The sequence below is a fragment of the Pelecanus crispus genome, chromosome 10 (genome assembly GCF_030463565.1).
Source record: "Pelecanus crispus isolate bPelCri1 chromosome 10, bPelCri1.pri, whole genome shotgun sequence".
Classification (NCBI taxonomy): Eukaryota; Metazoa; Chordata; class Aves; order Pelecaniformes; family Pelecanidae; genus Pelecanus; species Pelecanus crispus.
Window position 1 is genome coordinate 38,033,303 of NC_134652.1, and position 16,640 is coordinate 38,049,942.

A 16,640-nucleotide genomic window follows, 5' to 3' on the forward strand; every position below is an offset into this window, starting at 1 on the left:
TCGTGGGGGTGCAAGGAGGTTCTCCCCAAAACCAACAGCAAGCAAGCAGGGTTCAGCACCAGACACCTCAGACAGACATTTCTTTGAAAATTAAATCTCTTATAACCTGAAACAGTCATTTTTTTCTTACAGCGGGTCAAACCAACCTGGTAGACCTTCCCCAAAGGGAGGTCCCCAAGCTATGGTGCCAAAGGATCCAAACATTGCCCAGTGATGGCAGTTTCAGCAAGCTACCCACGCATGCTAGGAAATGTTCCTCAGGCTTCAGAGCCAGTCTGTGAAGGCAGGATTAATCCACGTGCCTGTCAGAAGGCAGAAACCCTCCACCTCTTTAATTAAGTTTCATTCTCTAGCTCTGCACCCTCGTGGGTCCAGCCCCCTGCCTCCCAGCTTGCAAAGCTCTGGCAGTGCTTTGGGAGGCCAGCACTCGGAACAGAAGCTTTCAGGAAACACCGCGGAAACCGCCAGGAGCCGTTCAGCCCATAATCAGTCCCATTCTCTCCCTAAACAATAACCACTGCATCACCAACAAGAGTTTTACACCCAGCTCTTTGCGGGTCTCCTCCTTGGCGTTGTGTGAAATGGAGCTGTTTGCAGCTCGTCATTAGGACTGAAAGGTTTTGCTATGAGATATTGTCAAATTTGTTAGAAATAACATCCACTGCTAGAGGAAAAGGAGATGCCCTGAACGACGTGCTCTGATAGCACCAAAGGCAAAGCAAGCTTTTCAGAGGAGTAAAAGCTTTCTGTTGTAGCAGTAGGCTATGGTAATTAGCAATGACAAATCAAAAGAGCAAGCAGTACCGTCAAGGAGAAACTCAGCCAAATATGACTTCCCAGGCATGGGATGTACAAAGACTTATTGCAGGGATAGCTCCTCCAGCCCCGCTGGGCTCCCCACCGTGTCCCCCCTGTGACTTACCCGAGACAATGGTGTAGCCGATGCCCCGGGGACGGCCCTTGTCCTGGTCGATCGCCGTTATCATCCGTACGGTGGTACCCTGGGGATGGAGAGGAGACACATGTTACAGCCACCCCAGCCGAGCGATGCTGGGGCTCCCAGGGCACCCTGCCAAGGCTTTGCACCTCTTACTGTGGGCCACGTGCTTAGGAAAACTTTGTCCAAGGACAAGGCAAGTCATGCAAAAGTCCCAACCCTGCTTCTCAGAGCGGTTTGGGCTCACCACTCATTCCTCTTGTGCAAGCTGCAAAACTCTGCTAACCCACCCCAGGATGTCGCTGGTGATGTTGAGGACAGGACTGGCATGTCCTCTAACTGAACCACCAAGCAGGCTGAGCTTGACCGTGCAGTAGGGTTGTACCAGGGCAAGCATCTGTAGGGACTGGAGAGAGTACCACCAGTCTCATTCCCCATGCTGCTCGTCCCCTGCCCAGAAGATTTGAAGCAAGGTCAGTGTGGTAAGATCAGCTATCAGTGCTCGAGGAAGAAGAGGAACTAGGAACTGAAGGTGCAGCACTGGGAAAGCCAGGACATGCCTCCTCGCAGCATCACAGGCTTTGACTGAAAGGCAAAAGCATACGCTCCTCTGCCACAGAGACTCTCACTCCGCAGTCCCTCGAGAACTAAAGGCAACAACTCCCTCTCACAATGACCTTCAGCACTGGTCACTACACCAGTTTTATCTCCCACTGCCTTCCCAGTTTCAACTGGTCCTCTTCTCCCACTGTGTTCTTCAAACGAGGCACCCCAGGCGATGAGGGATGCTTGCGCTGGCCATTAGCATCCAGCTGCACAACTAAGCAAGCTACAGAGATTTTAACTGAAACCTTTAAGGAGAAGGAGGGTTGGACAGATGCTGAGAACAGGGGATTGCCCACAGGCAGGAGCTTCTGCAGCTACCAGCTCACCCACCTAGTCCTCCAGGACAGACCTGTTTCTTATGGCCCAGCAAAAAGGTCCATGAGGCCAAGAGTCCCCCAAAACCAATGAAGAACATAAAAGCAACCCAAAATTCTTGTTTAGTTCTTTAAATAAAACCATCACGCACTTATGTCAACTCCATAAGCTGTACTTCCCCCGCCGCACTGCAGTGAGCCCATGCGAATACAAACTCACGCACATGCACATAATTAATGTAGTGTGAAAAAATTTACAACTCAGCTGTTCTTGTTTTCATTGGTTTATTAACAGTGGGAAAAGGAGCAATTTTAATTTTTTTTTTTTCCCCTCAAAGGAAATGTCAACAGAGGCGTTTGCATATCTAACGAGGGAGCATAGTGGGACGGCAGTGTCGCCTTTGTCCTGTAATCCATCAGCTGAAGGCCAAAGGGAAAACTGCTGCAGAGACATCACCGGTGGAAAGCGGGGACTTGCTGCCTTCCCCGGCTTTCAGAGCTGTGCCCCTGTGGGCTCAACGGAGATGCTTTGCTGCTGCTGGCTGTAAAGAAGGCTCCCAGGGCCAGGCAGGCTGCCCTCTTCCCTGATCTCTGAGGGCATTTCAATAGACTCCTTAAGTAAATCCACATTATTAACCAAGAACATTAGCCATAAATCCCAGGTCACTGGCCTTTGAGCAGCACTCGGCTGGTGAGGCTCAGCAGCTGCTGTGGAGCCTCTAAATCACCGACAATAACTGTCCTTTCCAAAGGAGCAAGGAGAGCTAAAAAGCACAAGAAAAGTGGGGAAGGAGCAGGTGGGAAAGCAGAACAAGGGATGTGGAAAGGAGAGCAAGGCAAAGCAGAGGAAAAAAAAAAGGAGACACATGCAATCCAGCATGCTCTCCCCAGTGTCCTCTGCTTTAATCTGCTGCCCCCATGGGGCAAGCACAAGCCCCCCTCTGCTCCCCGGCAAAGCGGGAGCTCTTCTGTGGCAGGGGCGGTGGGTGAAGGCACTTGGTCCATCTGACAGCTCGCTCATCGCCTGTCAAAAAGCGAGGGAGCAGCACAGAATGATAAGTGTCGCCTGCCGTGCGGCACATTTCAAAGGGAAGGCAGCTGCGGGAGAAGGCAGGGCTCCCGCGATGGCCGAAGAATAGCAATCGGCCTGCCAATGCTGGGGCCACTTTATCTGCAGGAAAGGTCCCTCCTGTAGGAGCCAAGGGGAAAGGCTGTTGGGAGAGATAAAAGGATGAGCTCAAATGTTGCAGTCGGGAAAGTTTGGGAGGGGAGGAGGGAGAATCTTGTTTGGATATCTCAGCGGCGCATGCCATAGAGATGTCCATAGGAAAGAAATTATCCAGACATCTAATCGCAAGGATGAGGGCTTCTAGAGAGCACGCTAAGGTTTGCCTGGTCCTTGGCAAGCCTGTGATGATGGCTTTCACGCTGCTGTTCTCTGAGGCTGGGTCTCCCCCTGTTCTTCTTGCAGTCCTGTGTCTCCTCCTTCTCCACAAGCCCCTTCACCAGCCCATCCACTTCACTGAGACACACGTGCTGGAGGGGAGCTGAGCTCCCTACCATTCCTGGACACCGTCTCCTGGAACCATGGCAGAGGCAGGGACCTGGCTACCCCTTCGCATCCCTCCTGGTTTCCATCCTTCCTGTCAGCTCCTTCACAAGAGGCTTTTAATATCCACAAGACTGGCAGATCCCAGCTCCCAGGAATGGACGATCCCTCCCCAAGCATCCACACCATGTTTAGGCTCAATCTTGACGCTTCTGGGGAAAAGGCTGAACAAGTGCCACAGGATAGGCATAACAGTTATCCACATAGCTGATGGCAATTACTGGTTTTGTAGTGAGTTGTAACAACTGATGAAGACAACCTCGGAGATGGGGAGATGACGTGATGCAAAACATGACGCTGTACTCATCTCTTATTACCTGTGATGATGATGAAGCATCTTGCTTACCATACCAGCAGAGATAACTAACCAGAAAGGAGAGACTAGAAATGGGAAAACACCCAAAGCCAAACCAAACTGTTGATCATGGCCTTCCCTCAACGGCAAAGATTCACCTCTCACCAACCACATCTCAGCGATTTCTAATTTCTCTTCCAAAATCCCACCAGACCACCTAGATACCTTTTGCTATCTAGGTCTTGGCACAGCAAGGGCAGGACGTGCTGTGCTCTGGCTCCCATAGGCAGCCAGCTGCACCCCTAAATTAGAGGCACCCTCCCACCATCTCTAGCCAAACACATCTGGCAAGGTTTCCGCTTACTTGTGGAAACCCCAAGCTGACTTCCAACACCAAGAGATCTGCCCAGGACTCACCCCGTGTATTTGTGGTGTGAACCTGTGGCTCTTGGAAACTTCCAAATATTCTTGACATTTCTTAAAACAAGTAACTACTCGCCTGCCTACCACAGACAACGGTGGCTGCAAGGAAAGGACACGGTTGGTGGGTATAGACCGAAGCACCAGAACAGAATAACTCTCTCCCTCTAGGGAAGGGGGAAGAAGGTTTAGAAAAGTAATAATCTGGAAAAGCCTATGCTTAAAAAAAAGGCAAAGAGAATAAAGAATGGCACGTTATCCAAACAAAATCTGAGGGTTTTCTGAAGAGGGGCAGGGGTAAATCAATCCTTTTTTAATAAAACCCTGAGCTTTTAATAAAGTGTTCACACTGATGGGCTGGAAATATTGTAAGAAAGAATTAACTCGGAGCTATTGAGACTCTAGGGCAAAAATAGCGCTGATTCTACATTATTTCTTTAACCCAAGGAGTTTTTGAAGAGGAGGGGGATGGTGCTGAAGAATTAAAACTGTTTTAATGATATTTGACATGTATCTGTACCATGCTATTGCAAGGGAACACAGCTGCTGGTCTCGGGACCAAGCACCAGTGGGGTTTGTCCCCGCTCTTGCCTTCACGTGGCTCCCTGCGGGACAAAGCACACTTTCATGGGCCTCAGCTTGTCTTTTAGCAAGTGGATTCCTCCTCTTCCACCCCCAAAGTGAAGCCGCAACACTGCCTGGACCATCCACCAGCTGAGGTCCAAAAGCAGGGGCTCATCTGACCAACAGCATCTCTGCAAGAGGAAATGGCCCATCTCCTCCAGCCCCTATTAACTTGTCTGGAGAACATCAACGACGCTGTCCAGTCTACAGACACTGTGAGGATGGACACCCAAAAAGACTTTGAGGATGAAAAATACAATGTCGCCAAGCTTTGCCACAGCTGCAGGCAGCTTTGGTACGCTCAGGTGCCCTGGGAGAGACATCTGAGGCATGCTGGGATGATAAACAGCATTGAGAAAGAAGATACAACACCTCCAGGGACAGCAAAGTCTCTCCCTGCTGCATCCTCTTCCTTTGCCTGATAAGAAATTTATTTCTTCTCAGTGTCCGAATAAGCATGTGCCCAAAACTCTTCTAAATTGTGCTACCAGATCCCGGCCTGAGAAAAATAAGAGCTACAGTGGCAGTTCTCTCCCCTCTCGCACCCCTCCACCCCTTTTTCTTCTTCTTCTTCTTCTTCTTCTCTTACAGGATTAGGGACTTGAAAGGCAAGGCGCAGCCCAGCGTTGCAGCAGGAGGAGGAGGGGTGAGCGCTTCAGAAAGCTGCCACGGCAAAAAAAAATCCTATTTCTCACTTCTTAATTCCAGTCAATTCCAGTCAAAGGGCTGATAGAGATCTGTTTGCGGTAATTTGCTGCAGTTTATCCACTCTTTTCACCTTCTATCGGCTCTTCACTGACGGGCTGCCTGACATGCTGTTACTCAAGTGAGGAAATTAAAATTTGATGCAATAATCCCAAATAAGAAGGATTTTATTAGGTAATGTATACACTTTAGATGAGGTATTCTCGCCTGATACATTGATAGAGGAACACAGACATGCTGTGCACCACAGATAAAAAGAGAGGCAAGAGAGACGGAGAGCGGGCATGTGGAGCAGCAGCAAGTCTCCGCTCTGTAGATTTGGGGCTGGGATGAGATGTCTTGAGCACATTTTGACCTGCTGAGCCTGACGGCAGGGCAAATGTCACCCACAAATACACTGCAGCCTGTTGACTTGACCTTGAAGCCTGTTTTTGGACAGAAGGTGGCCAAGCCCAGATTCCTCACCCAAATTTGCAGTTATCTGTTCGGTAACCAACCCATTTTGCAGGGTGACAGTTTCCACTCCGCATTGCGACTGGCTCCCTCGGGTGGTAGTCCAGAGCTCATGAGAAGACTTCCCACAGAGAAACGAAAATGCATGTTAAGCCCAAGGCTTGCCATAGAAAACCATGTCCTTGTGTCAGCAGCGGAGATTTCTCCCATGAAGGATGGGACTTTGGGTCCAAACCAGAGAGCAATACCACTTAAAGTACTGCCCACGTCCAGCAGTCATCTTCTTCACCATGTCTCTGGTGGTACCTGTCCATCTTGGATATCTCTGTCTTTGGAGATGTTGCATGGAGCCAAGAGAAATTAAAATTTCTAAACCTGTCAGAAAACTGCTAACAGTTTGGTGAGCACTCCTCCTTCACTCATTTCCTATTCCAGGTTACACAGCAATTATTTGCTGCTTTGCCTACTGCAAACAGTGTACGTTCTGGGAATAACTGCGATTGGTGTATCAACACAAAGAGATCATTGAGCTCCAGCCTTAATACATATCATTAATTTGAGAGACATCCCCTTTCCTAGATACCAGGTCACTCCATGAAGGTGATGCAGTCTATAATTTGTTGTTACTCATGGGATTTCCATTTCTATAGTTTCATCTAAGGCTTTTTCTCCCCCAGTTAAGGGTGAACTAAGTAGCGTTTTCTCTTCCCTGCAGCTCATACTGCCTACCACAGAAGCAGTCCTTAATCTCAACAGCACTGAAACTCATTGAAACTTTCACTTCAAGAAAGTAATGCATGAAGCCATTCTTTGGCCATCTTCAGACCGGCAGACGGGTAATGTGCTGTCTGACCGTGGGATTTGTGACAGTAAGATTCAACCCTATTGATCCAGCACTCTCCGTGCCGTCAGAGCCAGCAGTTTGCTCCAAAGTGAATAAAAAAAAAAGGCATAAACTGAAGCAAGCTGGAGTTTCCCCTACCACTGCATGTACTGAGCCATCAGGCGTTTTGGATCCACTGCACCAGAGACGTTACGGCACGCACATATAGCGCAGATGCCTACCATGCCACGATTGTAGGGCAGAAGGTTTTTCCCATCCATATACAAAAATATTTGCGTTATAGACAATGCTATGGGATGCCTTGGGAAGGTGGATGCTGCTGAGCAGGGCTGGTGCTTGGGCTGAAGGTCCAGGGCAGCCTTGCTGGGAGCAGAGCTAACAGCTCCCAAAGCCAAAGCTGCCCACCACGCTCCCCGCCGTCTGCTGCGGGGGGGGGAAAAAAAAGCTCTGCTCTATTTAGAGACTGGGAGACGTTTTCCACAAACAGTGAGTTTGCTGACAAACTGAGTTTCAGAAGAACTAAAATGATTGGATCAATTTGGCAAAACCTGGGGGAAAATGCTCAAAGTGCTGAAATGGCTGATGATTCCGGCATTTTCAAAACTGCCTCATTTCAGGAACGTTTACATTTTTCTTCAACTTTTCTATTAGAAATGGCATGCGTATACACTGTGGGGAGGGAATGGGGTGACTGTGTGCTAAGAACAACAGAAAACCTTTTTAAAATTTAAGGAAAAATGTTTATGAAAAGATTTTATTTGGGTTTCAGGCTTCCTAAGCCTCCTTGCTTAGGCTCCCTTTTTTTAAAAAGGGCAAAATGTTTTGGAGCTGCCTTGAAATATGCTGTTCCAGAAAGGAAAAGGTTTGCCTCTCTTTGGATGCCATTTGAATCCCATGATTTATTGCCCCTGCCTCAGACCTGCATTTGCACTTCAGCATGGAAACAGGGCTTCTAGTTGCACCCAAGCCGCAAACGTCAGGGCAGAGCAACGCAAACCTGAGATGGAAGGAAGGACGGAAGGATGGATATCTCTGCAAAGAGGAGGTTTTCCTCCAGCTCTTTTGAGATGCCTTGTGCTTTCTGTCCCATACCCTGCTCCACCCTCCCTTGGCTCCCGGTGCAACACTGCGGTCATGCACATCGGAGTGAAGCGGCAGCCCTTACCGGAGGCGAGTTCTCATAGATGTTCGTGCTGTAGGGCAGGTTGATGAAGATAGGGTCCATGTCCTGCACGTCTGTGATGGTGATTGCCAAGTTGGCCAGAGTGGACAGCGGCTTGTTTTTATCTTGGTCCTTGAAAAAACAAGGCGGGAGTGGAGAGAAAGGATTTCTATCAGAAAAATAGAATTATACAACAGTATTAAGTTTCTCACAGTTGTAGCTGGATCAAAATTTCTGAACCGGCCAGGTAATCACCTCTTTTTCAAGCTACCTGCTGGAATTATTGTCCACTGTACCACCCTCTAAGCTGAAATACAATATGCATTTCGTTCCAGCATTAGCCCTTTAAAAGAAAGCAAGCACCGATTTAGTTTTCATCACGTTTTGGGTGGAAAAGCAGCAACACTCTTCAACATATACTTCAAAATATAAATTCCCTCCTAATGCAGATACAGCCTAGGGCAGCTCCGCACCATGAGACCCAGGTGCGGTTGCCAGCAGACTTTCATACCAGCACATGACAGCAGAGCATCTCATACCCCCGAGCTCCAATGCCTCCGCACAGCTTGGGCTCCGTCGGCTGGAACACGACAAAGCCCACCAGCTCCCTCGCCTTTCCACTGCTCTTCATAACCCTGAGGGCTGCGTTGCAGTCAGAGCTTTATTCTTTTCTGTTAAGCTTTGGCAGAGAGTATGTACACCAAGCGCTGCTCCTGGTGTTGTAGGATGCCTCAGCTCTTGCACAGAAGGCAGAGTGGAAACCTGAACTGCAGGATGCATCCTCCTTTGTACTGGGCTAATGGTTTTGCCTCCAATAAACTGCAAATCTCTCCTCTCCTACCTTGCACGGGCACTGGCAGGATCTGGGTAACCAGGAGCTGCCTTTCTAGGCAAGCCAAGCTGCTTCCACAGCTGCAGGGAGGTGGGGAGCCATCCTCTCTGCTCTACAAAGCAGGTCACAACAAGCACGCAGCAATCTTAGGACGAGCAGCAGTGGCCCTTGAACACTTCAATGCTCTGAGCTGGAGCATCATCTCCCTTACACCCCATCACAACCCATCAGGACAGAGCCGCAAGCACTTTCCCAGAGCACGACCCTTCTCCAGCTCCAACAAGCAACCAGCTTGTCCCTGCAGTGCCCTGCTGCCACCGGTTGTCTTGCTGGAACCTTGTCCCATGGGTGCTCAGAAGCGACCCCAATGCCTGTAGCCCTTTACTAGAAGGGCAGGAGCAAAGAGATAACACACGAAGGGAAGGAAATAAACCTCTTCTTACCCCCTAATCAAGCACCATGGTGAAAGGCGACCATTAGAGGTTACCGCACACTTCTGCAAAATGGCTCTGAACAGCGGCAAGGACTGATTGCCAGAAGATTAATGTTAATTTAAACCGTATTCAACAACACAGCTTGTACATTATCCTCTTAACCTGCAGGCCTCAGCGTTTATGGCCTGGATGGATGCTTATTTCTGACTCGCACTCTGCCGTTAGTGTTATCAGGTTGAAGTCTTTCCTTTCTCCAGATAATGTTTTTTTCCCCCCCCTCCTCTTCATCTCTTAAATTTTGGTTAACGTATTACAGATAGCACTGAAAAAGCAAGCACGTTTCAAGTTTTCTCACCTACCGTCTCTCACACTGCCCTTTCCAGTCTCCTTCTGCCCTGGCTGCCTACATCCCTGGGATGAAATGGCTCCTGCCTTGAACCAAGGCTCCACAGCTCTTCTCGCAGCCCTTGTGGCCACCCTGAATTTGCCATCACCCCAGTTCCCACTCCAGACCATGCAACCTCTTCATCAGGCAGGCAAGAGACTGTATTTGCTCTTCCAGCTCCTGCTAGGCTGGTGCAACTCTCATCCTCCTCCTTCCCAGGCTGAGCTTTGCTCCAGGGTTTCTCATTGCATTTCTGCTAGAAATTACCAGCACCTTGCGACCGAGACGAGGACATATTCCCACAGCTGCAATCAAGCCCAGTTCAGAGACTTAATATTTAAGTCTTTGAACTCCTGGAGCTGGAAATCACTAGAAGCCAGGAGCATATTTGGTAGCAAGTACTAGATATGCCCCCATTTTATCTTTGCTGGTAACTGCACTGGGGATACAGGGCTGGATGGAGCTGGGTGGACAAAGATGGCATCCTTGTGTCTTTGAGGAAACCAGAATCAGACATGGGAAAAAAAAAAAAAAGCATGTTTCCATCAGGGCTTGTGTTTGGTCCCATGTTTTGTAACCCACTAGGTAGTTCAACAGCACGTCCTGGGAAAGCGTGCTGGCGACAGAGACTGATAGGAAACAAACAACGGGCAGTGCCTCTTCTCACTGGAGTATTTAAAATAAAATGAGGCATATTTCAGAAAAAGTAAGCTCCTGGGGAAAATTCCACAGCCTTGAACATGCAGAGATTGGGCTGAAAGGTTGAGCTGTTTGCCTGTGGCCCTGCGGTCTGCACATGCCCAGCCTCCATGGCTGTGAAGAGCAAAGCAGCCCTGCGCAGCCCTCCACGTCCTCGTGACATTTGTGGTTCTGCATCAAGATGATGATCTTGATTAAATCACATGCTTCAAGAGCTCTACCCCGCTGCCTGGAGGGGTCGGGAAGGGTTTCCCTCCCCTCCTGAATGCAGAGTTGGTTGGATGTATTGTAGGGTTGAATCTCACCTTCCTCTGTTGCACCTGAGATGGGAAAGGAGCCGTCACCCAGAGCACCTGCTTGCATGGGGCTCCTCATTCATACGCTCCCTACCAAGCTCTTGCCAGATTTGACACCAGGAAAGAAATTTCCTACTCAGGAATGGGGCATGAATTTGCCATGGTGGCCACCTGGATGTACCTCTCCCAGGGGTGCCCTCCTGGTACAGTGGCATCAACTGTAATTAGGATCTTGTTTTCTCCTCCTCTGTCCACCAAAATTTTAACTCTTGATGTCTGAACTCAGCTTTTGCTGAGTGAGACTTGGGGAGTTTAAGACAAGCGATTCCATCTGTTACAAGCCACGATGCACAAGGAAGGAGAGCAGACCAGATGATTTAATGGTCTGTATGCCCTGTACTGGATTTCTTCACCAAGGGAGCTGCTCACCTTTATGCAGAAGCCCCTGATGCTGTCAGAGAGGTGCAGCTGTGCTCCACAAGCTGCACAGCAGTGATTTGAAACTACCCAGGCACCGCATTGCTATAATATCTTTCTAAGTGGAAAATGCTGGATGTGCCTGAGAAGATGCCAGAGCGGGGCAATAAAATAAGTAAGCAGCAGCTTCTTCCCCATTGCAGTCCCTCCAGAAAACGCCTTCTCCCCTGCAGCAGCCAGGATAAGACTCACCGTTGCGTTGACCTGGAGCTGGTATGCCTGAGTCACTTCGTAGTCCAGCTCCCGTATGACTGACACTATGCCACGGCCACTGTCGATGGCAAAGAAATTGGAAGGAGGCTGGAAGGAGTAAAGCACGCTGCCTCCTGCGCCCTGGTCTGGATCCGTGGCGTTCACTATGAAAATCGGAGTGCCCACTGGTGTATTCTGGAAATAAAAAAAACCAAAACAAAACAAAAAACCATCAGTAACATTGTGCACCAGCCTATTTTCCCATCAAATGCACATCAACAATTTCCTTTGCCCACCAAAAGGAATATCTAGAGACCCAAGAACTTCAGTCCTATATTTTCAGGACATTTATAAGTTATACAGCTGTTTTCTTTATTACAGTATTGCGGCAGCTATAATAGTTGTTACACACTTATAATAATAGTTATACAGCTGTGGTCAAGATGGCACTCTATCACAAACCCTTATTTTCCCAGACATCACAACTTTCCAGAAAAATTACTCTCTCTGCTGAAACTTGTTTTCTGCCCAAAGGCACTTTTATTTTCAACGCTGATTCCCTCTCTGTTTTCACCATAAGGCATTAAATATGAGAGCCTCAAAAAAAAAAAAAAAAAAAAAAAAGCATGAAATGCAACACAGAACTTTACGCAAAATTCAAAGTTATAGTTTCCACAGCAACTAGAACCTGGCCCGATTAACGCAGGCATTAACAGTTAAATCGTCATAAATCTGGAATTAATCTACATGCATAAAATATGCAGCTGAGTGCACAAAATCAGCAATGGCAAATGCAGTTTGGCACTTCTTATTGTTTAACTTCACAGCAGGGAGAACAATTATCCATTTTTGGTGGAACAGCTGCATGTTCCTATGCAAATCTTAAATGCATATTCTTGTCTCTCTAAAGGCAGAAGCACAGACTGCAAGCAAAAAGGCTTTGCCGGGGACCCAGGCTGCAGGTACGCAGGGATCACAACCGCTTGGACAAGTCCATGTGTTTGTAACGCATTCACAGCCACATTAAGGGTTGATGAAGAGCTAAAACTTGAAAGCCAGACAACAAAGGTCAGAAGGGAGACAGGGCAGTGGCTGGTTATGGCCAGTTGGGATAATATGGATTATTTCTGCAAACCTCTTCCCAAGCCTGTGTGTTTTATTGTTAACTTGATTTGTATTAAGTTATTCATCCTCAGCTCATAAAAAAGTATCATGAAGTGCTAAGAGGGTGGAAAGGAGACTTGAGGAGATGCAAAGCTTAGAAGATGAGGCACTGCTTCCAAGTGGAGCTCCTCCTGCAAATCCTTGGCCAAAGCTGAGCAATCAACTGAGCCATTTTCAGGTTTTTGGGAACCACAAAGCTTGCAATGAACCACAGCAGAGCATCAACAATGTTGTCCCAGGCCACCGCCTCCACTAGAAAGCATGAGAAACCAGGGCTCCATGCTTGGAGATCTGATTTAACCCGTTTAATCCTGGGTGATGGCACCAGAAAAGACCCAAAGCGTCTGAATTGCCCCTGGCAAGGCTCAGGCGAGCAGAAACTTGCCTCCAAGGCAGGTGGGCAGGATTTGCTGTGAGCTTGGTCAGGCAGAGCAGGGAACCCAGGGCATATCCCACAACTCACTTTCGGGGTCCCAAAAGCAGTCTGAGCACGCATGGTGTGCTCTCGCACCCTCATCCGCACATGTCCCTCACACCTCCTTGCCCCTGCATCCAGCCACACGGCATTGCAGGGATGCTGACATCTAAGCTGGCCTCAGGCTCAGGCAAAACTCCAGTTTCCTTACTTCAGTGTCACTTCTGCAGAGGTGTGAGAGGTTGCAGTTCCCACCTAGATTTTTCATTTGCTTTCTTCCCCCCCCCCGCCCCCTTCTAAATCAAGCTGCTAAAGAAAACCTCACAGAACATGGCCTAAGGATTATATTTTAAAACACCTTCAAGGATTTTTGTGATCAGCAATCATAAAAGCATAAAAGATATAGCTAGAAGGGACCTCAAAAGAGAAACTTGTCCCCATCCTACACCCAAATCATTCCCATCCTTAAAGCTTCCCGGCCCGTTTGTCCCAGCAGTTTGCTACCCTTAGGCATACAACTGCTCATTTTCTGGCACGCTTAGCCCAGATCTGCCCTGCCACCACGCAAGTGCCTGACTTTGTGCCATGGACATAGCACATTAATCCTGGCTTGTGCACTTGGAGAGCTCAGGAACTGGGACTCGGTCAGCTCAGGAGGTGCCTTGGGCTGGAGAAGCCCTTCATGGAGAGCTGTGGTGGGTGTTTGCTTTCTGAGCGCTCCCAAGACACCTTCTCTAGAGCATCTCCCCATCCCTCTTTGGGCTACTTGCCTGCCCCAAGCCATCATCAGCTGGGCACAGCCCCAGAGCATCCCGTAGCCCTCCCCTCGCTGCGGGCACTGCTTTAACCACCGTGGTCCACATGCTCCAGCAACTGTCTTCTCAAATTCCTCCCCCAGAGCCACCTGGGGTATCAATGTCAGGATGAAGAGCATTACAAATTAACCATTAATAGGGGGAGGAGGGGAGAGGCAGCAAAAGAATAGATTCGGGGTTGCACCGATGAGGTCTGGGGTATATTGTCCCCAGGAATAATAATATTCATAAGGCTAAAGCTGGACTTGATGAATATGTTCCCTCTTCTTTTTAAGTGTCCCTAGCCACTCCTTTTAACATGCAAATCCGCTCTGGTCACCCGTGATTATGGGGCTGCGCCACTGGCTGTGAAAGAGGAGAGCTTGATTTCCCCGGCATTGTATTTCATACAATAGCCCAAAAGCAGACTTTGAAGAGAGTTCATCTCCTCGTCCTTCCAAAGGAGAAGCTGCCTGGAGGGACACGGAGGTCACCGGCTTTGGTGCTATCAGCTCTGTCCCCCGCAGATACTGCCTGAGCTCTGACTTGGCAATTACTGTATTTTTATCCTTATTTTACTGCTTTGCTGACCAGGTCCCTTCATTGGCCAGGATAGCAAAAGCCATACAAGCGGGCTATCAGCTCTGGACAAAGATCTGGCTGGCCCTGCAAAACAGTCACTGGCATCTACACCAAAGCATCCGAGGGGCTGTGAGGGACCACAGGGCAGGACATTGGCAGGGGACATCAGGCACCAGCAAGCACATGGGTGAGGGCATAAGCAAAGCACAGTGCTGGTGAATTTTGGAAGGGAGCAGAAGGGCTCCCAGGCAGTAGGAGGAGCATTACAGGAGCTTGAAGCGGAACAGCATGGTCACAGAGGGGGAAACCTCTGCTCCTGCCCAAAGTGCACAGGTCAGTGGGAAAATGTCACTACCAAATGCATGCCCTTGTTCCTGCCAGCACACATGTCAAAGAATGCAGACCTACAAGAAGTGCTCTGGGTAAAGCATCTTTTTTCCCCAGCTCAAATTCAAGCAAAACAAAACAAAAACCCCACACCTCTGGCAAGGCAAAACCAGCTGGGGGATGCAGACATCCCATATCAACAGTCCTCCAGAAAAAAAGGTCTCATTTTCAACATTCATGCCCAGGCAGGACACAGTCAGGACTCAGAGGAATTTCAGACCATCTGCCTTAGAAAAAGCATAAGAAGTCTGTCTTTTAAATCCTCTTGCCATTTTTGGGTCAAGAAGGCTCAAGATATTCCTCAGCGGGAGGCTGACGTCTTTATTTCTCAAAAGATGCGGCCCATCATCTAAACAATGGAGCAAAACATCTGTATAAACAGCACTGGCTTGGTTTTGTGTTTGATGGTAAATAACAGGCAGAGGGCACAGCCCAGGGAGATGCGACTCGGAAGCCCTGCACCAAGCCAGCTCAAGACGGACCGTGTTTCTGCATTTTCAGCATTTAGCTCATTTCCAGGACTCTTCTGTATGTCCCTTGTGGCCGTTCTTCCTTAGCAAAGATTAATTGTGGTTATGCTAGTTCACCAACAAAGCAAAAATAGCAAATTCTGTATTTGCTGTCCAGAAAAAAAAAAAAAAAAAGAAATGCAATTAGATCACAGTCTACAAGTGCTTGTGGCAAACAGGTGAGTTTTCTACACGAGTCGCCAAATTTTGTCATTTTTAAAGCTTTCAACTCTCTCCAGCAGCCAGCGATGAAGCTTAACTCACAACAGAAAAAAGAACTGGTGACAAAACCATGTCATATCATTAAATCTTTGTTACGATGCCAGCAGATGCGAGATAAAAATAAACACGCAGACAGATGCCTCCCGCGGAGGAGAAGGAGGGCAAACGGGAGCGGGACCCGTTCCCGACCTGTCTCCAACACCCCATCCTTCATCCAGCAGCTCAGCAGGAGCGGTTCCAGCACCCAGATCCCACCCAAGGAGTTCCAGGAGTTAAAGGGCTCGGGTGAGCCAGCTGCAATACTGCTGAGCTGCATGGGCTGGGGATGCCGGCGCGCAAGGTGGTCATCTGTGCCTCCCTTATTTTGCAAGAAATGGGTAAGAAAGGTTCAAACTGTTATAAAAATCTTATAGGAAGAAGCTCTGGCATCCTGTTTCCCAGAAAGAAATACTGAGTGGTAACAGTATGTGTTACACATGGCTACCCAAAGCACCAAGAAAACCAAACCAAGAGCAGCAAGGTACAAGAGGAGACTACTCCATTTCAGTGTATCACCAACAGCAAGAATAGACTTGGATTAAAATAAGGGATGAACAACCCTAAAATCCCTGTTCAAACACAGAACATTGCTGCTCAAGAAGGTGGCAAAGGAGAGACCAAGACCTTTCCTCTCTTACGCCAACACAGCAGTATGACAAGGCAATATCCATGTTTGAGTGACCAGAAAGAAGTTTTGTTTCCATCCAAAAAGCTCTCATGGGCATGGACCAAACGTGGCCCACCGTGGCAAACACCTCCACTGGCCTGGGCTGTCACCTCCCGTGCAACCCTCCAGCACGAGTGACCAGACACAGACATGTCCTGTGTTAACCCTGGCACGCTGACAGCTGGGACACCAAAGCCTTATACAATATTCTCCGCAAAAGGGCAGCTAATGCTGAATAAAAGGTTATCAGAAAAGGGCCTTTTAAAAATATTTACATCTCGCTCTCTGGACGTGCCTATAGTCTTTAATATCTTATTATGAATCCTGCTATAAAATGCATTAGGAATAAAATTTCTGATGGACGCTACTCCGACAAAACGTGGCAATACAAGGCAGATTACGACCTGGAGGAGATGCAGCCTCTGGAGGCACGATGTGCCAGGTTGCATGGCTGCAGCTGAACAGGAGGGGCACTGGGCAGGACTCCCTAAAAACTCAGAGCACGATCTCCTCTTGTCTGCCACCAAATGGTCCCTGAGGGCTGCAGAGCCAGCTCTGCTGGGGTGAGGGCTGGAGA

The 16,640-nt window shown here is 48.6% G+C and overlaps 1 protein-coding gene across 1 annotated transcript in view; it reads right to left on the reverse strand.

Moving 5' to 3' along the window:
• The window catches only part of CDH23 (cadherin related 23), a 210,519-nt gene that overhangs the window by 108,100 nt on the left and 85,779 nt on the right, over window positions 1-16,640 (reverse strand). The window contains exons 6-8 of the mRNA XM_075717465.1: window positions 11,285-11,479; window positions 7,973-8,101; window positions 923-1,001 (exon numbers count right to left, since the gene is read on the reverse strand). Coding sequence (XP_075573580.1) covers window positions 923-1,001; window positions 7,973-8,101; window positions 11,285-11,479 — 403 coding nt within the window. The remainder of the gene's footprint in view (window positions 1-922; window positions 1,002-7,972; window positions 8,102-11,284; window positions 11,480-16,640) is intronic.